Below are 20,822 nucleotides of genomic sequence, written 5' to 3'. Positions count from 1 at the left end.
TCTTCTTACTCTGTCTTATTCGGCTTTTTATTTTATTTTTTTTTTATGTTCCTTTTCTTTTCGTCTTCTTCTACTGCCTGCCAGGTGGAAAGAAAGAGAGAAAAAAAAAAGAACTTAAAACTATTGGATGGACCTGCATTCCGGCCTGCCGGTTGACGAGGAACACCCGGGAGAAATGATGACAACAACAACACAGAAAAGGTCATCTGGATAAGGTAAAACGACTAGGAAAAATAAAAAAAAAGAAAACTGGGCATTGATGAAATGACTGCGCGAAGTCCGACAGTTCAGGTAGAGAACGAAAGAAACTTTCAAGAGAAACGAACCGACAGGTGAAAAAAAAAATGCGAGTGTGTTGGGACAAATGACAAACGTGATGACTGGAACTAGCGTTCACCAGTCAACACAAAATGCCGACGTGTGAAGAGGCCGGCACTCCGACGGTGGCCAGCATTAAGACCAACGTCCACCATCGAGAGGATTAGACTCATTGGGCTTCTCCCATTCCTTTTTGTGTGTGTGTCTGTGAGTGTTAAGAGTGGGGGGACTTTTACACATTTGTCTGTTTGTTTTTGATGCATCACGTCATGGAAAGAAAAGCAAGAAGTGGAAGAGGAAAGAGAAATGTTGGGATGCGGTCAAAGAGCCATCGTCTTCTAGGTAAAAGAAGACACCTAAGAGAGGATGAAAGAAGTAGCTATGATCGTTCAAGCGGATAGAAATCAACAACATGCAAATTGCTGCTTACATTTCCCCTGGTCCCTTATACTTTTTGCGATTATAAACAAAGTCATATGTACATGCCGTTCTCGATGGATGGGATTATTGAAAAGGTCCCGGCACCTTCTCACGCAACACATCCATAAGATAATAAAGTATATACATAAAACAAGAAAACTAACTGCACTTCTGAACGGCTGCCTCTCCTCACGCGCATTGCCACTATGAATGGAAAGCTTTTGTTTGATCCTTTCCTGTCTTCGGGAAAAAAACAATTGGGCCGTCTCATGGTTCTTACTGACAGTGCCCGTTCAGTGTGTACAATCTTAATATCAAATAAATACCTCTCGGATAGCGTCTGAATGGTAGTGGGATTTTTCACGCACGACGCCTTTAACAGGTAAAGAATCCTATACAAAGTGATCATTCAGGTAAAAAAAAAAGGGGCAAGTGTAGCCAAAAAAGATTGAAAACGAGTGGCTTTTTGATTCGCATTGTGAACGGTCGACGTAACACCGTTTGGTCGGGAATAAAGAAGCTTTATGGTTTCTTCCTGGTGATTTGTGTTTGGAGGGAAAGAATAAGAATTGCGTTTCTTTATAGAATTATAGACGAATAAAAAAGTAGGGAAAAGTATATAGTTTCTCGTGTGACGATTGGCCTTTTGGTTTTGATTTACACCTTGTTGCATTTCCCTTTGTTTCTTCATAGGAAGAGATGTTGCGTGGAAGAGACAGGGTTAAATGTCTTTTATGTTTTATGAAAATTTGGTAAGTATTTAGAAAGATTATGAGGAAATATGAAATAATCCCTGGCAAACACGAACAAATTACGGAGGAAAAAGTTAACTGCGATTCCCATTATTAACATTTGCTTTTAGGTTCGACGCTTTTACTGGATAACAAAAAAAAAATGGAATAAAGAAATGGCGAAAAGTGACGAGCTTCGCTAATGATGTGAGCACAATACGTCGCATCGAGCGCATATAACGTACTTGCACGACGCACCGACATGAAATTAATGATCCATCTTTGAAGCGGGCAAATGCGTTAATGAGATTCATCTGATGTGTCCCATGAAACATCTGTGGGGTTTTTCATTTCGGAGGGGTCTCGCTCACTGATTTTCCTATCGCATTGTTGTAACCTCACTGGAGAAATTACGTAAATCTTTACCTATCCCTCTTACTCTCATTCCCTCTTATTTATTTGTGTGTTAACGACGCGCCCGGATATGTACGGCAGCCCGACCATAAAACATATCGAAAATGGGAATAAACGTCGACGACGATTTCTCGGGACACGAGGTACGTTACGAGCAGGGACAGTTAACATCGCAACTCATCTCTGTTTGCTTTTAAAAAACGGAGGGAAAAAAAAATTGCTTGGAAAAAGCCAGTAAGAGAAAGAGTTCTATTCAGTGCGGGCCTACTCGGAGAATGGATCGATAGATCAAGACAAGGACCCAGCTCAAGATGTATGGTTTTAGTAGCTGTGTTTGTCATTTTTTCCCCTTTCATTGGGAACACTGAGGGGTGCTTAAATGAAGATTAAGGAACGGTTTTAAGATTTTCGAGCTATTTTTTGGTTAACCTAACCTTCCGTTTGTTTTTGTTATTTTTTTGTTTTTTTCGCCTTATTATTTTAGGAAGGAAATGGATTTGTATTTTTCTGGGGCGCGGGCTTTGAATGAATCCGACCGGAAGAGTTACGGCTCCAACCGACACCTGTACATGTGCAACAAAGCGCAGATTGTAACCGAGAATTGAATGTATGAGACGATGGGTTTGTTAAAGAACTAGCTGAGGCTACTCGGATGATAGAGGTCCGCACTTAAACCTGGCACATATCTCTGGCGATCTTAGTGGGTGGAGACCAGAAGAAGAAAAGAATGAGGCTATGGAGGAGGATGAATATATAGACTCCGGAAAGATAGGCATCAACTGATGGCAACTCCTAACACAAAATAAAAGGAAGATAGAGAAAACGGAGAATGGGAGGAAAGGAAGTCATCGAATGATCGGCATACGAGGCAATTTCAGTTGTCCGACACCAGGAAGTGAAATGGTGTGAGTATATTCATGCCAGGATGCTTTTTCTGTACCAGTCAATACACTGAGCAAAATAAGAAACACATTTCCTCGAATTAGATGTTATCGTTTCCCCCCTCAAACTGCCATCTTCATACTGGATCCCTTTTGTTTTACAGAAGAGGATCTTGTGATTTGAAAATTGGTAAATAATCCGTGGACCAGTGATCAGGACGTGATAAAAACTCAAGAGATTTTGGAGGAAACATGTCGTCAGGTTTACGACCTGAAATGGATCGATCCACCGAGTAACAAGAAAAAAAGGGGCAGCAAATGCTTTTTCTTTTAAAAATTTGCTTGAATAAACTTGTTAGATAGCTAGCGTCATCGTGAATGTCTATAACGGGAAAAATATAGCGCAACACCCACGTTGCCGTTCCCTTGAATCTCATGGCATCTCAACGACACACGTATATATACAGAGAGGACGGAGAGTCCGCGGGAAAATATTTCTCCAAGTCCGGTTTGATTTGTGATGGGCGCCCAGCTGTAAGAAAAGCAGCAAAAGCCAAGACGTATAGAAAGGAAAGAAAAAAGAGGGAGAAGGAAGTGGCCCGGGGTGAATTATCGACACTCATTAAGGAAGAGACGCGGTCCAAAGTGTGGACGTCGCTCTTTTCTTCTTTTCTCTCTCTCTTTCTCACTCGTTCTTTTTTGTATTTTTCCTTGTGAGTGTGTGTGTTTGTCTTTCTTCCTTTCTCTTTCTTTCCTTTTATTTATTTCCCTATTCTTATAGCTGTTGGGAGTTACGCGAAGAGGCCTCAGCTCAGACCAACGGCAGCTCGTAGGGAAGAGCGAGAACAACAACAAAAACAAGGGATGAAGAATCTACGGTACGAGAGGGGAACCCGAAAGAAAAAAAGGATGACAGCCATCAAACAGGCCAACAGCAGCCACCTCTCATCTACTCGCTCCGGCTTTTTTTTTTCGGTTGTGTATGTGGAAATTGTGTGGAAGGTACAGGGAGAATAAAAAGAAGAGAAACTAAGGGGGGTTCCAAAACTTCGGTGCGCCTCCTTCCCACGTGACATATGAGACGTGGAAAGCACGCTGCAGCACGTAACGAGGGAGCGCACATCATTTTCGTTCCCGCTGGATGATGCGCCCACCAACAAACGTGTCCCCCCCCCCCACCCCAAAAGTTGCGTATGTTGTAGAGAAGATGTGGTAGATGTACGCCATTCGCGTCAGCCTATTATTGTGGAACCAGATTAATAACGTACCGATCGATATGAAAAAAAAAAATCTATTTTTCCAACCTACAAACAAGCATATTATAATGTTGTTTTATTTTGCCTTGCACGATGTAACTATTGACTTAAACCATCTAGGAAGACATTCGATTCGATGAAACTGATGATATTTTTTTTCAAATGGCTTAGCCTCTGCCCGATTGATCCAGGTGCTCGCAATCTCTCTTGGTGGTTACAATAACTAGCCATACCTTTGTGCATGTAGTGAATTTATAAAGGAGGCCTACTACTGTAAATCTGTAAATCCAGAATTCCCTTTGGGAAAAAAATGAAATAAAAAGTGAGGTACGTTATTGGAAAAAGGGGGCCATGACACACAAGAAAACCTGTGAGGCGGATAAGGTGGGGAGAGGAGGAATAATACATAAAGAGAGAGAACAACCGATGTGTAAAGTTCTCTATTGAGGCCATTTCACGCCGGGTTGCCCCTCCACACGCCCCTCTGATCATTGAAAATGTGCTTGTGAGCTTCTAGGTACATTCCCTCCCTCTGAGCCTTAACACTATGGCAGATTGGGGGCAGCCCCTCGTATACAAACCTATACACTTATGAGCTATACACACGGTGGAACACATGCTGCGTTATTGTGAAAAGCAGCGGCGATGAGTTTTTATGTCTCTGTTAAGGTCTTCATAGACTATAATGCAATGCAAACTTTAAGCGAAATAAAGGGGAAATGTTTTAGGGTGAAGGCCAATTTGTCTTATGGCTAAAAACAGAAACGAGCAAACCTATTGCTGACGAATGCGCCAGTGCAGCTGTGTAATATTTATTTACAAATGGGGGGTAAGTTTCATTAAAATTCAAGAAAACAAGCCAATTATTCTGAGGTTGAATAGGACAACGTGAAATGTGCGCCAAGTCATTGGGTTTGGATGGATAAGCGAATGAAGTTTGGGATCTCGTTTTTCGTTTGTTGTACGTAACACACGCTGTGGGTTAATGACGTGTTAATAACGGGTTTCTTATATCCGATAGGATTATTTATCTGCTTTATCATTGAATAAAGAGAATGATCCTTAACATAAACGTAGGAAGATACACACTTTACGTCACAATGCCTATCATCAAGTAAACTCACAGAAAAGAAAGCCTTGAAAAAAAAATGAAGCGGTTGCTTTTAGCAGTGCTGATTATACACAAACGGAAGCCATTGAATTACAAAAGATTTTTTTTGGCCCATTACAGGCTGAAGATTTTACTTGTATGAATACAAATGGAATCTTTTTTTTTTTTTTTTGCTTCGTCTTTTCTCGGCATTTGTATTTCATGTAAGCACATCGTTGACGTACACTGTTCGAAAAGCTTCTGGCGTTGTTCTTCTTGTTACTGCTGCTAGGACAACTAACGCTGTTTGCTCCTGTGCCCGTCATGTTATGTATTATAGTCTAAACTAAGGTAGTGAACAGCAACAACAGACGAGCTTTTCGACATGGGCCCTTCCTGAATCATGTCTATTGAACACGGGTTCTATGAATAGAGATGAGAGGGTCCATTATACACAATAGGGCGCTCAGCGAGAGCCTCTTACGGTGGAGTCTCTATATGCCGAGCAGATACGTACATACCCTCCAACATCATATTTACAGAGAAAAAGCTGAACAGGACAAAAAGACAGCTATGGAGGGAGACGGGAAAGAAAAAAAAACGGCCAACGATGTCGAATCGGCAATACAAAATGTGAAGTACTTGGCTATGCTTTTCGCTCCTGATTTGTAATAGATCAACGACCAAAGTGCCCCCTCCAATGTGGAGAATGCCATTGATTATAACGAAATGAGCATTCTCTGCTGTGGCACTGTTCATTCACAAGAGCAATTTAGACAACAAGAGAGAGAGGAAAAAAGTTAATCTCTTGCAGTATCTTCGGTAGTAGTATTACGATTTCAACAAGTCGACAAGTATGCCAATAAAGCAGGAGCAATAACACGATTACAAGCATGAATTAATCAACTGCAGAGAGAATGCTAACATTCCATTTTATTCTGGAGTCGAATGTTATGTTGTCGAACGAGAAAGGGGAAGATAAAAAAAAAGGGGGGGGGGGGGGCACGGGAATCGAGAGACTGGAACCATTACAGAGAGCGTAGGAGTGTCAACAGAGCGTTGTAAATAGTCCCGCTTGCAAACAAGGGAAAGGTCTTTAATTCAGTTGTGTTATTAGAATAAAAGAATAAAGAGTTAAACTGCAATCGGAAACTGGGAGAAGACGAGTAAAATTAGGCCACAACCACAAGGCTCAAACTAATATTCAATAATCTCGATAGTGAGCACAAGTCCTGTCGTAGAAGTTTCGAAAAAAGACGGTTGGCCGTTTTGCTCCGGCTGTATAAATGTAGAAGATTGAGAGAAAAGAGCAGCGCAGATATAGGCAGTCGGGAAAGAATAGGAAAAAGAAAAAAATGGGGAAAAAAATGAAAGAAAAAATAGTATATACACAAGAGCGACCGCCCCACACGACAATGGATGATGTTTGCTGATGGACCCCAATGGCGGCGGTCAACACTCGCTCCACATCCCCAAATTCTACATACATCTATTAGACTACCCCTGCTGCCTTTTTATCCTCTTCTTTTGCTCTCTCTCTTTCTCTTTTTTTTTTTCTAGGTTTTCTTGTCTTTCTTTTATGAATGCTATTTAGCCCGAGCTAGCTCTCTTTTTCTCTTTATTTTTCCTGCTAGAGAAACATGGACCAGCATTTTAGCAAAGTACATACATTTGTCGTGCCTCGGAGAGAGAAAAAAATGTTTAGCCCTCATATCTTTTCTTTTTTCGCTTCAATATACAGATGCTTTCATTCACAAACATTTCGCCCTCTCTTTTCTAGATCAACGGTTCCGTATGGCCTCGATCTATAGACATAAATACTCATTGAATTCAACATTTTATTGAGTTCTAACCCATATAGCTTCCTCACCAAAAACTGATGCTGGCACCACGAGCAAGATTCATGTGGAATGCGCTTTTTGTCTTAGATCCTAACGGGCAAGTGGAGAGTGGGCATCCACGTACAACTGCGCGTTAGATCAAATTTCTCATTTGAACTACTTCATCTTTTAAATATAGATACACTCTTCACCTCTCGAGTCTTTCGGTGAACAAGACACTTCGCTCATCTATTTCGCTCAACTGTGACCCATTTCCTAAACGCGAGAGTGAAGCTCTAGCAGGTAAATTTTCTTCGAATACAATTCGTTTTGATAATGTTCAGGGTCTTTATTGACTCTATTATAGAACGTGATGAAATAACGACCATGTTCTATGTAGGGGGCTGCTGATGACTACGCCGCGCAGGAGCATCAGTCTGTTGACTTACCAGGGCGTTGTAATGTTGACATGGTCCTGATTCATCAAACGGTGGCCCTTTTTTTTTACCGCATACCCTAACCTCCCTATAGTCCCTGTCTACTGCCCAACAGGGCAGCAGCACGAAAATTTGTAGAAGCTACCGCTGCCGACAGAGCAAACTAACCATACACACACACACACACAGAAAGCGTAGGCAGCAAGAGGAAAAGCTTCGATAGTGACCAGCTGTTTTGTGAATTGCAGCCGAGATGACAAAACGTCATTTGAGTGGCCGAAAACAAAACAGATGTCGATTTTTAAAACGAATATTTCAACAACATCACGGCAACGTTAAGCAAAATTAGTCAGATCTTCATCTCTCATTGCCAGGAAATGTATCGTTTTTTGCGTCACTTTATCTTGATAACAAGAATCTGTCATGGGCAACAGCTGTGATTTTTGGGCGCGTTTTAATGATTACGTGGGATATTAGAGTCTTATGAGTGGTTTGCTATGGTAACGAAAAGGGTTTCAAAGGCTTTCTTAAGCCAACATACCTGTTGCTGGTGGTAATTGACGGGCGAGTAATTGCTGCAGTAGGCCACGTTGTACAACATGATTTCAACACTCGTAAATCGGAGTTATTCAACAAATACGCTGTGAAGCAATGATTTTTTTTGAATTCCGCCGCACTCCTTGCAAAAGGAATGCAAAAGACGATCGCAAATGGAAAGACTCTTCTTTGTCAATTAACTGTTTTTAGCCAGTTCTTTGTTTTTCCTATGATGTTTTTGTGTGTGAAGCACTGGTGTGTGGATTTACGTTTTTAACTGATGACGGACAATAGACAAGAAACGTCAAGTGCTAAATGCGTCTCTTCTCGTTGAAGAAGCGGAGAAATAGAGACGGTTCATGAACGGGATCTAGTTACCAGCCTAGTCGAACTTGGCATATGCGTTTTTAACGCTGCTGTCGTCGTTGTGCAGCGTGAGTCACAAGTTGCTGCGTGACCGTTCCAGTTTCAGCATTTCACGAGCACAAAGAGCGGAAAAAACACAATAACAAGATGCACAAACTCAAAACAAAAGGCTCAGCAGAGGAGACTGGGTGTTACATGCATACAACGTTCACTCGTTTATCAATTCGGAGAAGGACGTGAACGCACTGGTGCAGCCAAAAACTGGTCAATTTTGCACGATGAGCTACGAAAGCAAAATTTCTCGTTTCGTGCACAGGTCTGGCGATATCTGTTTAAACTGCTGTATCGTCTTTTCACGCTATTGTTGCTGGAATAAATAAACTGACAACACACAAATGCGCTCGATGATGTCTGAGATGCTGTTGATGTGTGTCTTACTTTTCGCTGTGTTCCTTGCTGGCCTCTTAGCGCGACACAACTGCGGGAGGTGGAGCACACCGGTCGGCATTTCACCGCTGCCGTGTCATCAAGCTGGCCATACCTCTCTGGCGGAATCGACCAATCGTGCCCCTTTCCGTTCCAGTGACGTTTGCATCATATGGGCGTGTCGGCGGACGGACGAACCTATCCAGTGCTCTGCTGTCTCTTTAGCCTCCTCTTCCACAAAATCCATCGATGCATTGTTGTTATTTTGTATTGTAAACGATTGTGACGACGGCTTCGTGTATGTGTGTTATCCAGCTATATATATATACGCCTTCTTTTTTTCTTTGTTTTGTTGTTGGAATAGTTTTCTTATACCCTCCTATTATGCCCACGCCCTTTTACTTTATAAAAGACGTAACAAATGCAATTTCTTTTGCAATGCTATATGTGCTTTCTTGATCTCTCAATGATACAAAGATGCAAATATAGAGAAACTGAACCGTTAAACAGTAGCGTTCAATTTAACGCTCGTCATGGAATAACAACCTCGTCTTAAGCGAATTGCGAAGCTCAAAAGTTGATGAGCAGAAAAACGAAATACAAAAAAAAAATGCGCTTCACTGTGGTCTGACTTGTTTGGTGGCCTTTTTGTTTTCATTGTTTTCTCATCACATCTTTCTTTTCCTATGGTAAACGAAACGGGCACGCTATGTTGGCGGCCCGGAAGACTCCGCTTCCCGTCGCGTTGGTAGCTAACCTCTCGGGTTTTCGACGAAATGAGAAAAAAGAAAAGAAATACACGCAAAGAAAAAAACAAAAAAGAAAAATAAAATAGGAAAATGACGACAATGGGGCATGTGGAGGGACAGCAACAGAATAAGAAACCCGAGATGAAGAAAGGGGTGACCTCCGTAGCAAGTATTACTATACGAGATATTTTTATATGCGCACATATCCATACGAGCTGAAAAAGTACTGATATGATGCACACAATACAAGTGACAGCAGCTATAGCTATATATGCATATAAGTCTCCGATTGAACTATCGTAGCGCGCGTCGCAAATAACAAGCTGACATGACCAGCATTGAATCCAAGTCCAAAGACAGACTTCCGGCAGCTATCGTTCCATCATATCGTACTATATGTGTGCATTTCCTTATATCGCCTGTCCTAGGCTATAACAAGAGCATCAGTGAACACATCTCTTTTTGCCTGTCGCCTCTTTATGTAAGGCTACCAATATGGCAGACATATCACCCATATGAAATGTACCGGGCTATTATATAGCTATAGGCTATACCGTACTTTTTTGAGGATTCTGATAGCATAGTGTTGTGTCTCCCCCCTTGTCAAATGGCAGGAACTTTGCCCCCTTGTAAGAAAAGAAGCTCGATTAAAGACATTGTTTCGAGAGATGTGTGTCGACGGAAACAACATCAAAGGCTTCTATTTTTTTTTTTCTCTGACTCGCAATACATGTTTGGGGTACGCAAGTTAGACCGGAAAACGGCATACCATATTCAGCCGGACAGTAGAGAATGCAACTAATACGCTTCGTTTCTAGCTGGAATGTGTTTTACGAACATTAACAGTCTTTAAAACGCACCGAAGTGGAACAAAGAAGAAGATATCCTAACATATCATTTTTTTTACCTAATGTGCGCAATTGCTCATATAGAAAACAGGTTACGTCATCCACGCAAGGTTTTACGCGAGGAATGAGTAATTATTTCTATAAGGCGATAGGGTGGACAAAAGGGAAAGGTGCGTTGTTATAACCCAGCAGCCAAAACAACAAATAAAAAAAAAGAACAGCAAATATCTCGAGTTTTAAAGCTTGGACTGATCCTGGGTCTGTTAAAAACATTCGAAAACTCAAAAACGAAAACAATTTCCGCTAATTTTGACCTGTTAATAATATATGCCCTTGAAGGGTGTGAACAATCTGTGTATGAAGAAGGCCTGTGCTTGGCATTTGAATGACAGGTGTCAGGCGTGCTAGGGTCCACGATCGACATGAGCACTTGTATCTCACCCCTCTATTTTTTCAATCCTGCCATTCCTACACTGGCTGTCCAACCCCTTACCATTTCAAAGACGAGGATAACGTCTAGGGTATTAATATTGGCTATGTAGGCACTCCCATCGCAGAAACATTGTGCATATGACTGTATATGTGCCGATGTTGACATGTACGCATCACTCCAGTAGAGCCTTGATGTTTAGTTCCCCAGTGACGGGCACACACTCCGATGCATACCTGTATGTACAGACGCGCTAATTGCTACCAGCAGCTCGATCCCTATGCCCGGTGTACACGAGTATGCGTGGGAGTTGTTTCGGCATTAAGTTTAGGTCCCAATAGAGATCGATAAGGAAACTGCTGGATTTCCTTTACGATTTCGTAATAACAATGCCGCCAAGAGCCGCCAGGGTCATGCGGATCGAATGAACCAAATTACAAATTTACTTAACTTGGCTACAGAATGTCAAAGCAATTAAAACCGAGAAAATTGCGTCCAAAAAAAACAGATGTTTTGTTTTATTTTGCAAAGACCTAAAAAAAAACGTAAAAACACAAAGGCGAAAGAAAGGGATAGTATCAATAATTAGACTATTGGAAAGTTAAGGGTATGATCGGCTCCTTTCATTATACACCACATAACATACTGTGCATATTTATCTACAGATAGATGGCAATGAAAGCCTACAACTCAGCAGCTGTCTTCATCAAACGTTGACCGACAACAGAAGCCACCCAAGTGATGGAGATTAGGGACTTCCAAAATATTCGGTGACGTTTAATGTGGCCAAATTCAGTCGAGCTGTTAATAATACACGCCATACGCCGCCAAGCCATTTGGTTTTCACGAACTTGGATCATAAAAAAAGAAGCAAAAACATTTGAAAAACTAATTAGTCTATTTTCTCCCTATCCTAGTGGCTCTAATCTATCAAACGTAAGTTTCTCGTTATTTTATTATGAATTAATACAATTAATAGGATTGTTTACATCTGATGGCTTCACGTTGTGTCTGGTACAAACAGTAGATACACCATATTTGCGTATATCTGGAATCGGCTTGAAGAAGAGGAAAAAAAACAGTTGAGTGTGTAGGAGGGAGGTGATGGAAGCTTAAGCTGGCGACGGGTCGTCGAGCACCAGACATCATCAGCTCTTTACTGCCAGGGGGATGCACCGAGTGCCGCTAATACTTTAATGAGTGCCCCTCACGGACCCTGGCTCGCAGACTGAACAATAACTAAATCCTCTCTGCTTCTCTTTTAGATCTCATCCTTTCTCTTTTCAAAGAACGCTGTTTCTTTGTAAACTTGCTCATGAACACACCTCTTCAGCTCCTCAAAACACTCCAAAACAAGATAAAGCTATCAGAAGAGGTACGCCGTAGTAGCAGCAATGGAATTCATCCTTTCAGACACATAACATCTAGCAGAAACATGGAAACTGCATTTTGTGGTTGAAGCTTGGCAGGGCATTTTGCATTTGATTGTAAGCCAACAACGAATGGAGCTTAATAAAGTTGAATCTGTTATTAACTACGCATTGTGAGTGATTTGATTATCCTTTAGCCGACACAATCTTTCAAAAACAACGCAGACCTTCCATTATAGTTCCATGGATAGGAATTACGTCTATGCCGACTACATGGCCTGCAGTCTGTGCGTAGTCTAATAAAGTATAGGACCGTTTCTAAGATTTTGCAATCGAGACTCATGGGCACCAGGAATTTGTGTTATCTATGTTTTTCGGTATTCGGTTCGATTGCTCAATTCTTTCTAGGCTCTGCCAACAGCAACCTATGCTGTAAACAAAGGTATACATGATGCGAACACCGTTTGTAAAGGATAGCAAAACGCGAAACTAAACGGCTATAGTTCCAGATTACAATGGCGGTTTAAATCGATACAATCGCAGTTTGTATGAAAATATATTTCGTATTCTGTATGGGCATACGACTGGCCCGTATTCCACATTATTTGTCCTTTTGTTATTTTTATAAAAAATTGAAACCTGTGGGAAAAAAGGAGAGAAAATGGTGCAAGAGTATACAGTGGTGGCATGGAAGACACAGAGGAAAAATAAAAGAAAAAAGTTTATTGACGTTGAAAAAAAAAACATGGAATTTTCTTATTCGAACGAAATGGGAGGGTACGGGAGGGCGGGTCGAAGTGGCGACCGTGAGCATCGAAGAGGAGGAAACGAGGCCATGTTTCAATTACCTAACTCGGACCCACTGGGAAACAAAGAAGATATAGCAGCAAGCGAAGGGCAAGAAAGGAAGATTGCTGTCCGTTCGACTGGTGTGCTCGTTGAATTTACACGATGACCGCAACGTAATCGAACGCGACGTGCTCAGCCAACCGTAATTGAAGGAACCAAAATGCCCCTTCTCTATTCTATTGTCTCCCTACGGTTCTTCCTCGTCGCTTCTCGGGTTTACATCGGGCAGGACAACCGACAAAGTTTTATCTCCTCCATTTTTTTCAATTCTACTCCCAAGTTCCAATCTTATTTTTTTTCCGCTTTATTGTTCGTGCTTCAACGATGCATCATATTTAATTTTTTTTGTTTTCCAATAAAATGGCGAATCAAATATCTCTTTGACTGAAAGATTAAATCATTTTGGAGGTGAGCGAACTTGACTTTACGATTTTACCAATTATAAAATGCTGATGGTTGATGTAGAAATTAAGTCAATTATTGGCGATGCTTGGATAGAAATAAGAAATTGATTTGAAAAATCTCGGAGCACATTCAACAGTTAAATTACGAAAAACGAAGAATCCCTTGACGGTTTATCACAAATTTGAAGTTGATGGATAATGTCAATGAGTCAATCGCATTATTTTGTAAAAAAAAGGTACAGCATTTGTTTTCGTTAGCTAAGAGATACAACCGAATTTCTTCAACAATAATTTTTCGTTCCCGTTGCTATAAAATTTGGCTGGTCACGTTCACATATGGCTGAAGTACGTCAACTTTGGTTTTCTTAATGATGAAGAGGGTCCAAAGGAGGATGGCATCAGGTATCGGGCTTCGCTGATAGCTCGTTAAACGTAGAATCGTTACCATGGGAACAGTGACTGTATAGCATCACTCCAAAATCTTTAACCCAGTGTAACACGTCAAAGAATATGTGGATCCTGTTGCGGCACATGTAATGGGCATTTAATTCAGTTGAAATGCTTGTTTTACAAACCACAGCTAATTAACAAATTCTTATCAAAATTTCACAGACGGCTCCTCGGAAAAATCTTTACTCCTATGAGAGGTCAAGAAAAAGGCAGGGTGCGCCGCCCTCTAAATCCAACAAAATGTCGATTAGAAATAATTTCTAAAAGTTTAGGGTTCAGGAAAAAAAGAAAAATTCTCCCCTAATCAGCATTCAATTTTGAGTACATTTTGTGATTTCCAATCAATTCCAATGAGTGTTAGTTTTTGGACATTTTTGCGGCAAAATTCCCACGGTAGTTTCCTTCGTTTACTAAAAAAACTATAAAGGACTATTGGACAAATTTCACGCAGCATAACCAGAATTGCACGTCGTACATTTTCAAGAGATGTCGTTTTTAGCCGATTTTGACAAAAGTGAGAAGGCTATATAGCCTTTGCACTTTTTCATTTTTAGCCAAATTTCAAATTTGGCTGAAAATCCATGATTTCGATTCAGAATTAAATACTGATCACGGAAATCAAGTTTTTTTTTTTTGGCCTAATGGTTTTTAAATTAAACGTAAAAAACGTAAGAATAAGAAAAATCGGGCTTATTTAGTCGGGCTTAAAATTTTTTTCTCCAAAAACTAACACTCACTGGAGTTGGTTTAAAATCACAAAATGTACTTAAAATTGAATGCTGATTGCGGAAAAATTGTTCATTTCTTCATTAAGTTCACCGTTTTCGAAATATACCACAAAAACTAACGCGCCAGTACGTAACAGCACTAGCGCGATTTTTCATTAGAGAGCGTTGCGTACTGGAGCGGAAACAATATACTGTAGACGAACCAACGTTGTTGTGGTTTTTACGGTTTTAAAAAATAAATACAAGTTTTATGAAAAAATAAACTTGATTTTCGCAATTGTCATTCAATTACCGATCGAAATCATGTGTCTTAAGTCAAATTTTAAATTTGGCCATTAATGAAAAAGGGGGATGGCGAGCGCTGCACGTACTGGCGCGCTAGTTTTTAACACGATGCAGCACAAATGTTCGGTGTATTTATCTCAAAAATCGTTAACATCTGACGCTCATTGAAATGTTTTGAAAATCACACAATATACTCAAAATCAAATGCTGATTCCGAGAAAATTATATATTTTATTAATAAATCCACGGTTTTGTCAACGCACTGAATATTTGTGCTGCATCGCGCTAGTTGTGTCGCGTACTGGCGCACTAGTTTTCAACTTGTTTTTAACTTTTATTTTAGGAAATTCGAATCCTTCGTCAAAACAATCTCATCTATCGACATTACCGTTTGAATTTCGTCCTGCGTCATCCCAAATTAAGACAAGTAAAAATTGGAGAACCATGACGTTGCACGTCGGCATCTTGCCTGCTATGCAACAATAACAGTTCAGGAGTCATGGCACGACAGCAGAAAAACGTAAAAACATTCTGAAACCACGGGAAATGTTGAATCCCTATTATAACTAGCACTATCTCTTGAGAGAAATAGCGTAAAGAAATAGGGTTGGTAGTGTACTTTGTTGTCTCATCTAGACAGAATTCTTATCGGGAAATTATAACTGATCAGAAACACGGTTGATAGAGTAAAACCTTGGCTAAAATTTGAGTTATTCAAATTACTCGTTCAGTGTCAAACCCTCACCCTTTCTTACAAAAAAATATGAAAATGTATAACTTATGTATTTTCTATTTTGATCTTAAGCATCCATGATTTCTTTTCTTTTTAACTTAACTATTTCGGTTGGGCATGGTACTTTTCGATTACAGCATCAAAAAAAGCTTTGCAGTTGATTTTGGCACCCAGTTTTGCGCACAGAAGAAACGCTCCAGACATTTTTCTATGAAGGGAGTAAGTTTCTTGTGGAGGAGCACAGAGACGATGAGAAAGCATAACTGGAATCAGTCTAAAAACACAGAAAAAAAAATGAACAATAAACAAATCACATTTAGGTTTTTCATCCCAAACCCGACTGTAACACATTTTACGTTCTTTTCTTACTTATGCACTCGCCGCGAAGTATCTTGTGTCCCGAAATCGAAAGGCTCGTCATGTCGAAATGCTTCACCAAGAACCAATACTGCTTCAACATGGGCATCTTTCATAATCTATAATAAAAATTGTCAATTAAAATTCGGTTACTTTCCTATGTTTCTACTCAATAATGCTGTTACTATACCTTGCTTTCATATCCTGTCAAAAAACCCAAAGTTTTAGAATATTCAAGAATTTGTTGCCGATCACCTTTAGCGGCCCCTTCAATTATTTTGATATATTTGTCGACAAATTCCTTGGAATACTCTCGGCTTGCACCGAAATCAATAAGAATTATCTAGGAAAGATTAGAGATTAAGACTTTGCTGTAGGATTCCTAAACAAATGATTCTGAAGGTGAAGAACAATTACTTTTCGAGTAAGGGGATCGTACATGAAGTTGGCCCAGTTGGGATCAGTTTGCATAAAACGGAACTGGAACACCTCGAGAAGACACAAGAAAAGCATTTTTTCCGCAACATCATTACGAGTGTCTTGGTCCAATTTCATGCATTCTTCCATTGAAATCCCTTCGACATATTCCGATGTTATGACTTGTTTCGTACTTAATTCGTCTAAGCAATAGGAGGTAATGAATAGAAGTTCAGGGCAGTTCTCTTTTATCAAAAGATACCAATGATTGCAGGAATTTTATAGTACGGCATGTCTTTGATCAATTCTGCAAATTTCCTAGCACATTCGGCTTCTCGGAGATAATCTACCTCCCAGGCCAATTCAACTTTGGCTACTTTAATAAATTCTTCCATGTACATTCCTGGTTGAAAAAGAATGGGTAAATTAATTTCATTCAGAAGATTCGGCTTCCACGCGTACCTTTCGGTATTATGTTCCACATATTCATGACAGCCACCAAGTTGTTGATATCACTTTCTATCCCCTTTGCAACTCCAGGATACTGAATTTTCATAGCTACCTGACGACCGTCAAGGAGCGTTGCTAAATGAACTTGACCTAAGACGAGAAAATAAGAAACTGATTTACACGCCATCCATTAAATCAGAGTGGATCTCTACTATACCAATAGAAGCTGCAGCGAAAGGTTTTTCTTGAAAATCTTTTAACTTGTTCCTCCAGTCAGGACCGAGTTCGTTAACCAAAACACCTTCCATTTGCCGAACAGGCATAAAATCAGCTGACTGTCTCACTCGCTCGAATATTTTCTGTAGCTGTGGATTGATGAGAGAATCGTCTTGCATGCTTAACATCTGTCCCAACTTAAGCGCAGCTCCTCGTACTTTACAGAGCGTATTCACAATCCTATGAAACAACAGGCATCAAATGGAAAACAACTAGAGTTTGCATGCAACTTACCGTTCAGCATTTGCATCAGTTAGGAAGGGATTGGAGTCGAGTACAGCAGTCACATTGTTTTCAATTGCCTGTGTTTTATTCATGCCAAGTGTTCGGCGAGTAACTTCCGCTAGCGCTCCGATTCCCAAGCCAGCGGCCAGGCTACCATAAGAAGCTAATCGACCAATTCTTGAAGACGGAACAGGAACTTCGCGTGATGTTTCGCTCAACTAAGCAATAGTTTGTCACATCATTTAGTTATGTTAGTTAGCAGTCATACTACGCAAAAAAAAATGCATGGGAAGAGTTTACTTACTTTAGGGACTCGATTTTTTTTGGCAACTGGCGGAATGGGCACATTTGGTTTTCCAGGTTCCCCCGTATTTCCTGATTTTTTTTCAACATGCGACTTGGAATGAGATTTTACATCTGACTTTTGAAACATAACCGGAGATTTGAAAGCTGAAGAGGTAGAGAAAGAAGCGCATGATTCTGGATAATCAAAAAGTACACAGAATTATTATTCACAATGTGTATATATTTCAATTTTATTTAAAAATTTTTGTCATACCCTTTGATCCTTCAGGAATCTTCTGGTTTCTCAGGAGATTTCCAGGTTTTGCAAGAGGAGAAACATCAAAATTAGTGGGCTGTGGGAGGGTATCCGAAGATCCATTATTAGTTTCATTGACACATACTGGTGGTTCATGTACCTCTGTTTTTTAAAGAAGATATTAGTCAATGTGGACAATATACTAGTTACGATAGGAAGATGCTACTTAAGTGTAATGACCATACCTTGGTTTGGAAATGGATCTGAGAATTTTTTTGCGTCCTCCGGTGCAGTTTTTGAAGGGTGAGAGACATTATAGTTTGTTTTCATTAACTTCCGAGCTGCTACAGAAGTAAATTGTTTCAGACCCTCTATTACAGCAAATGATCTTCCTGCAGCATCTTTGACATTGTTAGCTATGTCTTCTGGCTTGCAATTTTTAACAAATAAATTCTGCAACTGAGGACGAGAAGAGCTAGAAGATGTCCATGCTTCCCTTAGCTCTGCTTCTGTGACATTTGCTGCTGCCCTAGAAACAGCATTCAGTCCTCTTAAAATTACAAAAAAATCTGTTCCTAGAAGTTTTGCCATTTAACTTTTTAACAGAAAAACTCTAACTTTGCTAAGATACGCAAAGAGTATAAGTCTTTTTAGCTCACACCAAAACGTCGAAATTCTCAATCGTGAGACCCTTTAATTTTTGAGAAAGTTATAGTTTTCTAAAACTGTCCAGTGTTAAGAACCGGTTCCTCATGTAGGTTACATAAGCGTGTCACTAGTATTTGAAAACATTACGACGTCTGAAATCGTTTCCTGTCGTCTGCTTACATCGATATCACTCGGCAGATGGCGTTGGAAACTTGTTTTGTTGTTTGGGGAACAGCTGACACTCGTTGTTTCCATTGTTCTGCTTGGCACAAAAGTTGACGAGAACAGTATTATTTTTCGACAGGTATGTTCATGTTATGTTAATTAAGTATACAGAAATCAGTATTGCCTGCATTTCAATAAACCATTGCTTCAGTTAAAAAAGGCTGATGGAATGGGTCGCATATTTCTGCAACACATTGGAGGGATGCGCCTCTTTTCCTGCGCTGCCTGCGATACCTTTTTGACTAATCGAAATGAATTGATTAGCACACGATTTACTGGTGCGACTGGTCGTGCTTTTCTCTTCAACCGAGTCGTAAATCTTAATTTCAGGTAAATAATTTTTAGTCCTTAGATAACTCCAATGTTTTTACACTCTAATTTTTGTACAGCGAGGTTCAAGATCGTGTTATGTTGACTGGAAGGCACATGGTCAGAGATGTGTCATGCAAGAACTGTGATGCAAAACTTGGCTGGATCTATGAATTTGCTACAGAAGAAAATCAAAGATACAAAGAAGGAAGAGTAATTCTGGAGCGTGCCCTAGTTACAGAAACAGATGGATTTGAAGAGCATATGGGTGAAAGTTAAAATGTTGCTTGTCAAAACATGTTTGTGTATGTAATATGTGTATCTTTTTATAATTACTGCAGTGTATTATCAACAATTCTTGAGTTTGTATGAAACATGGTTGGAAGAGAAATTTATTTCAGATTTAAAGGAAAATACAAAATTTGTTAGACCTAAAATTTACAAAAAGGAAAACTGAAAGATGTACGAGTTATTTTCAGACTTGTAAGCCCATTTCGCCGTTAAAGTTATCAGAGCTCCAATAAAATATTTGGATCCCTGCAATGCAGTGGTTACCCCGTTTTATAAATATAGAGAAATCAGGCAGGGTTCTTAAGGGATCGAAATACAGCCGTATCCGAGTTAATCCTTCGGAGACCTACGCCCTTTGGCGGTGAAGAGTATGGAAACTGAAAGGTAACGAAACTGGCTGGGCTGACTTAACTGTATTCATTTTAGCAAGTCGCGTCGGCTAGTAAGTCTATATGAATTGTGAATGCAAATAAACCTTTTGCCTCTGGCGTTCATTGTCGTTTTACCTTTATTGGTATCAACATGAGAGTGATGTTAAGATCCAGAAAATTTAAATATGGCATTTCCATCAGCAACACCCTCGTCGACTATCGCATGTTGCGCAATCATTTTTGAAGGTCCGTCCATCCGCATGTTTTCTGTCGCTCCTTCATTTAATATGCTGTTCATTCAACGTTTTTGATTTCTTGTTTAAGCACTCACTCTAGATATTCCGCTGAATCTATAAAAAGCAAGCTCTTGCCCATTGGTGTCAAAAAATTCTTTGATTGATTTACAATTTAGTAATATTGAATTTATGCACATAACAGACGTAATAACCAAACAAGTCTTGTTTAACTTCACGATTACTCACAAGGTTTCTGAAGGCTTTTGTGACGGCAACTTCGAGCTAATTGATTCTATCCGTAAATCATTACGCTGCAAAATCACAATCTCATGTTCAACACAAATTTCAGGCCGGTGGTATTCATTTTGGGCTCCGGATATCACGCACGTATTCCTCGTTCATGAGGAAAGGTTTTCAATTACACATTCAGGTTTACGTGCATTTGAGTTTTCAGATAAAATTGCAACAGAAACAAAAACCTGTTATTAACCTGTAAAATTTTGCATAAAGTTATCGATACAAGCAGTAACAATCCACGGGAAGATCTCAGTTACATAAATTTTCACGCTCACTATTCAGGGTAGCTTTTTTCCTTTTTTGCTGTTAGCCGTTGCTCGATGCGTACCATATCCCAGATTTCTGCAGAATTCAGCATACATTATCGACCACTTCCAGGATGTTTGTACTCCCTACAACAGACGCGTAAGTATACACAGCACAACCTCTGTCTTCCGTATTTACTTGAATTTTCATTTTTATTCACAGTACTCAACCGCATGTCTACATGACTGTCCGCTTTCTTGCCAATGCGGAAAGTAAAAAGCATTGGCTGGAATCCACAGCTAGAGCATCTAAAGCATCTTGCGATACATTACGCGGTGATTTCGTTTGACTGAAAATTCTCTGCACTGTTATCTTTGCTGTAACGGGTCCG

The 20,822-nt window shown here is 40.0% G+C and overlaps 2 protein-coding genes across 3 annotated transcripts in view; both read right to left on the bottom strand.

The window, feature by feature from the left end:
* Positions 1 to 20,822, bottom strand: part of LOC130692118 (eyes absent homolog 2-like) — a 120,010-nt gene that overhangs the window by 28,493 nt on the left and 70,695 nt on the right. The gene's annotated exons all lie outside the window — the stretch shown is intronic.
* LOC130700761 (atypical kinase COQ8B, mitochondrial-like) lies at positions 15,574 to 18,541 on the bottom strand. Of its 2 annotated transcripts, none has more exons than XM_059496177.1 (11): positions 18,054 to 18,541; positions 17,827 to 17,970; positions 17,572 to 17,747; positions 17,277 to 17,485; positions 16,984 to 17,222; positions 16,779 to 16,916; positions 16,579 to 16,719; positions 16,317 to 16,519; positions 16,087 to 16,242; positions 15,912 to 16,015; positions 15,574 to 15,816 (listed from the first exon to the last, which is right to left on the bottom strand). In XM_059496177.1, exons 1-11 carry the CDS (start codon positions 18,397 to 18,399, stop codon positions 15,645 to 15,647), a joined length of 2,028 nt encoding a protein of 675 aa, XP_059352160.1. In that variant the 5' UTR covers positions 18,400 to 18,541; the 3' UTR covers positions 15,574 to 15,644. The 2 variants fall into 2 exon arrangements, with proteins under 2 accessions (XP_059352160.1, XP_057378763.1); XM_057522780.2 differs by having other exon boundaries at positions 15,912 to 16,018; positions 16,090 to 16,242; positions 18,054 to 18,540.

Source organism: Daphnia carinata, chromosome 7 (assembly GCF_022539665.2).
Source record: "Daphnia carinata strain CSIRO-1 chromosome 7, CSIRO_AGI_Dcar_HiC_V3, whole genome shotgun sequence".
NCBI lineage: Eukaryota > Metazoa > Arthropoda > Branchiopoda > Diplostraca > Daphniidae > Daphnia > Daphnia carinata.
Note: the sequence above shows the minus strand (reverse complement) of the source record. Positions and strands in the feature narration are given on the sequence as shown.

Bases quoted from the DNA above. Each gene is read 5' to 3' on its own strand.
- LOC130700761 (XM_059496177.1), bottom strand. From the start codon at position 18,399: ATGGCAAAACTTCTAGGAACAGATTTTTTTGTAATTTTAAGAGGACTG. The intron at 17,971-18,053 runs GTATGGTCATTA...TTTAAAAAACAG, and splicing joins AGATCCATTTCCAAACCAAG to AGGTACATGAACCACCAGTA. The intron at 16,243-16,316 runs GTAATTGTTCTT...AATCTTTCCTAG, and splicing joins ACGATCCCCTTACTCGAAAA to ATAATTCTTATTGATTTCGG.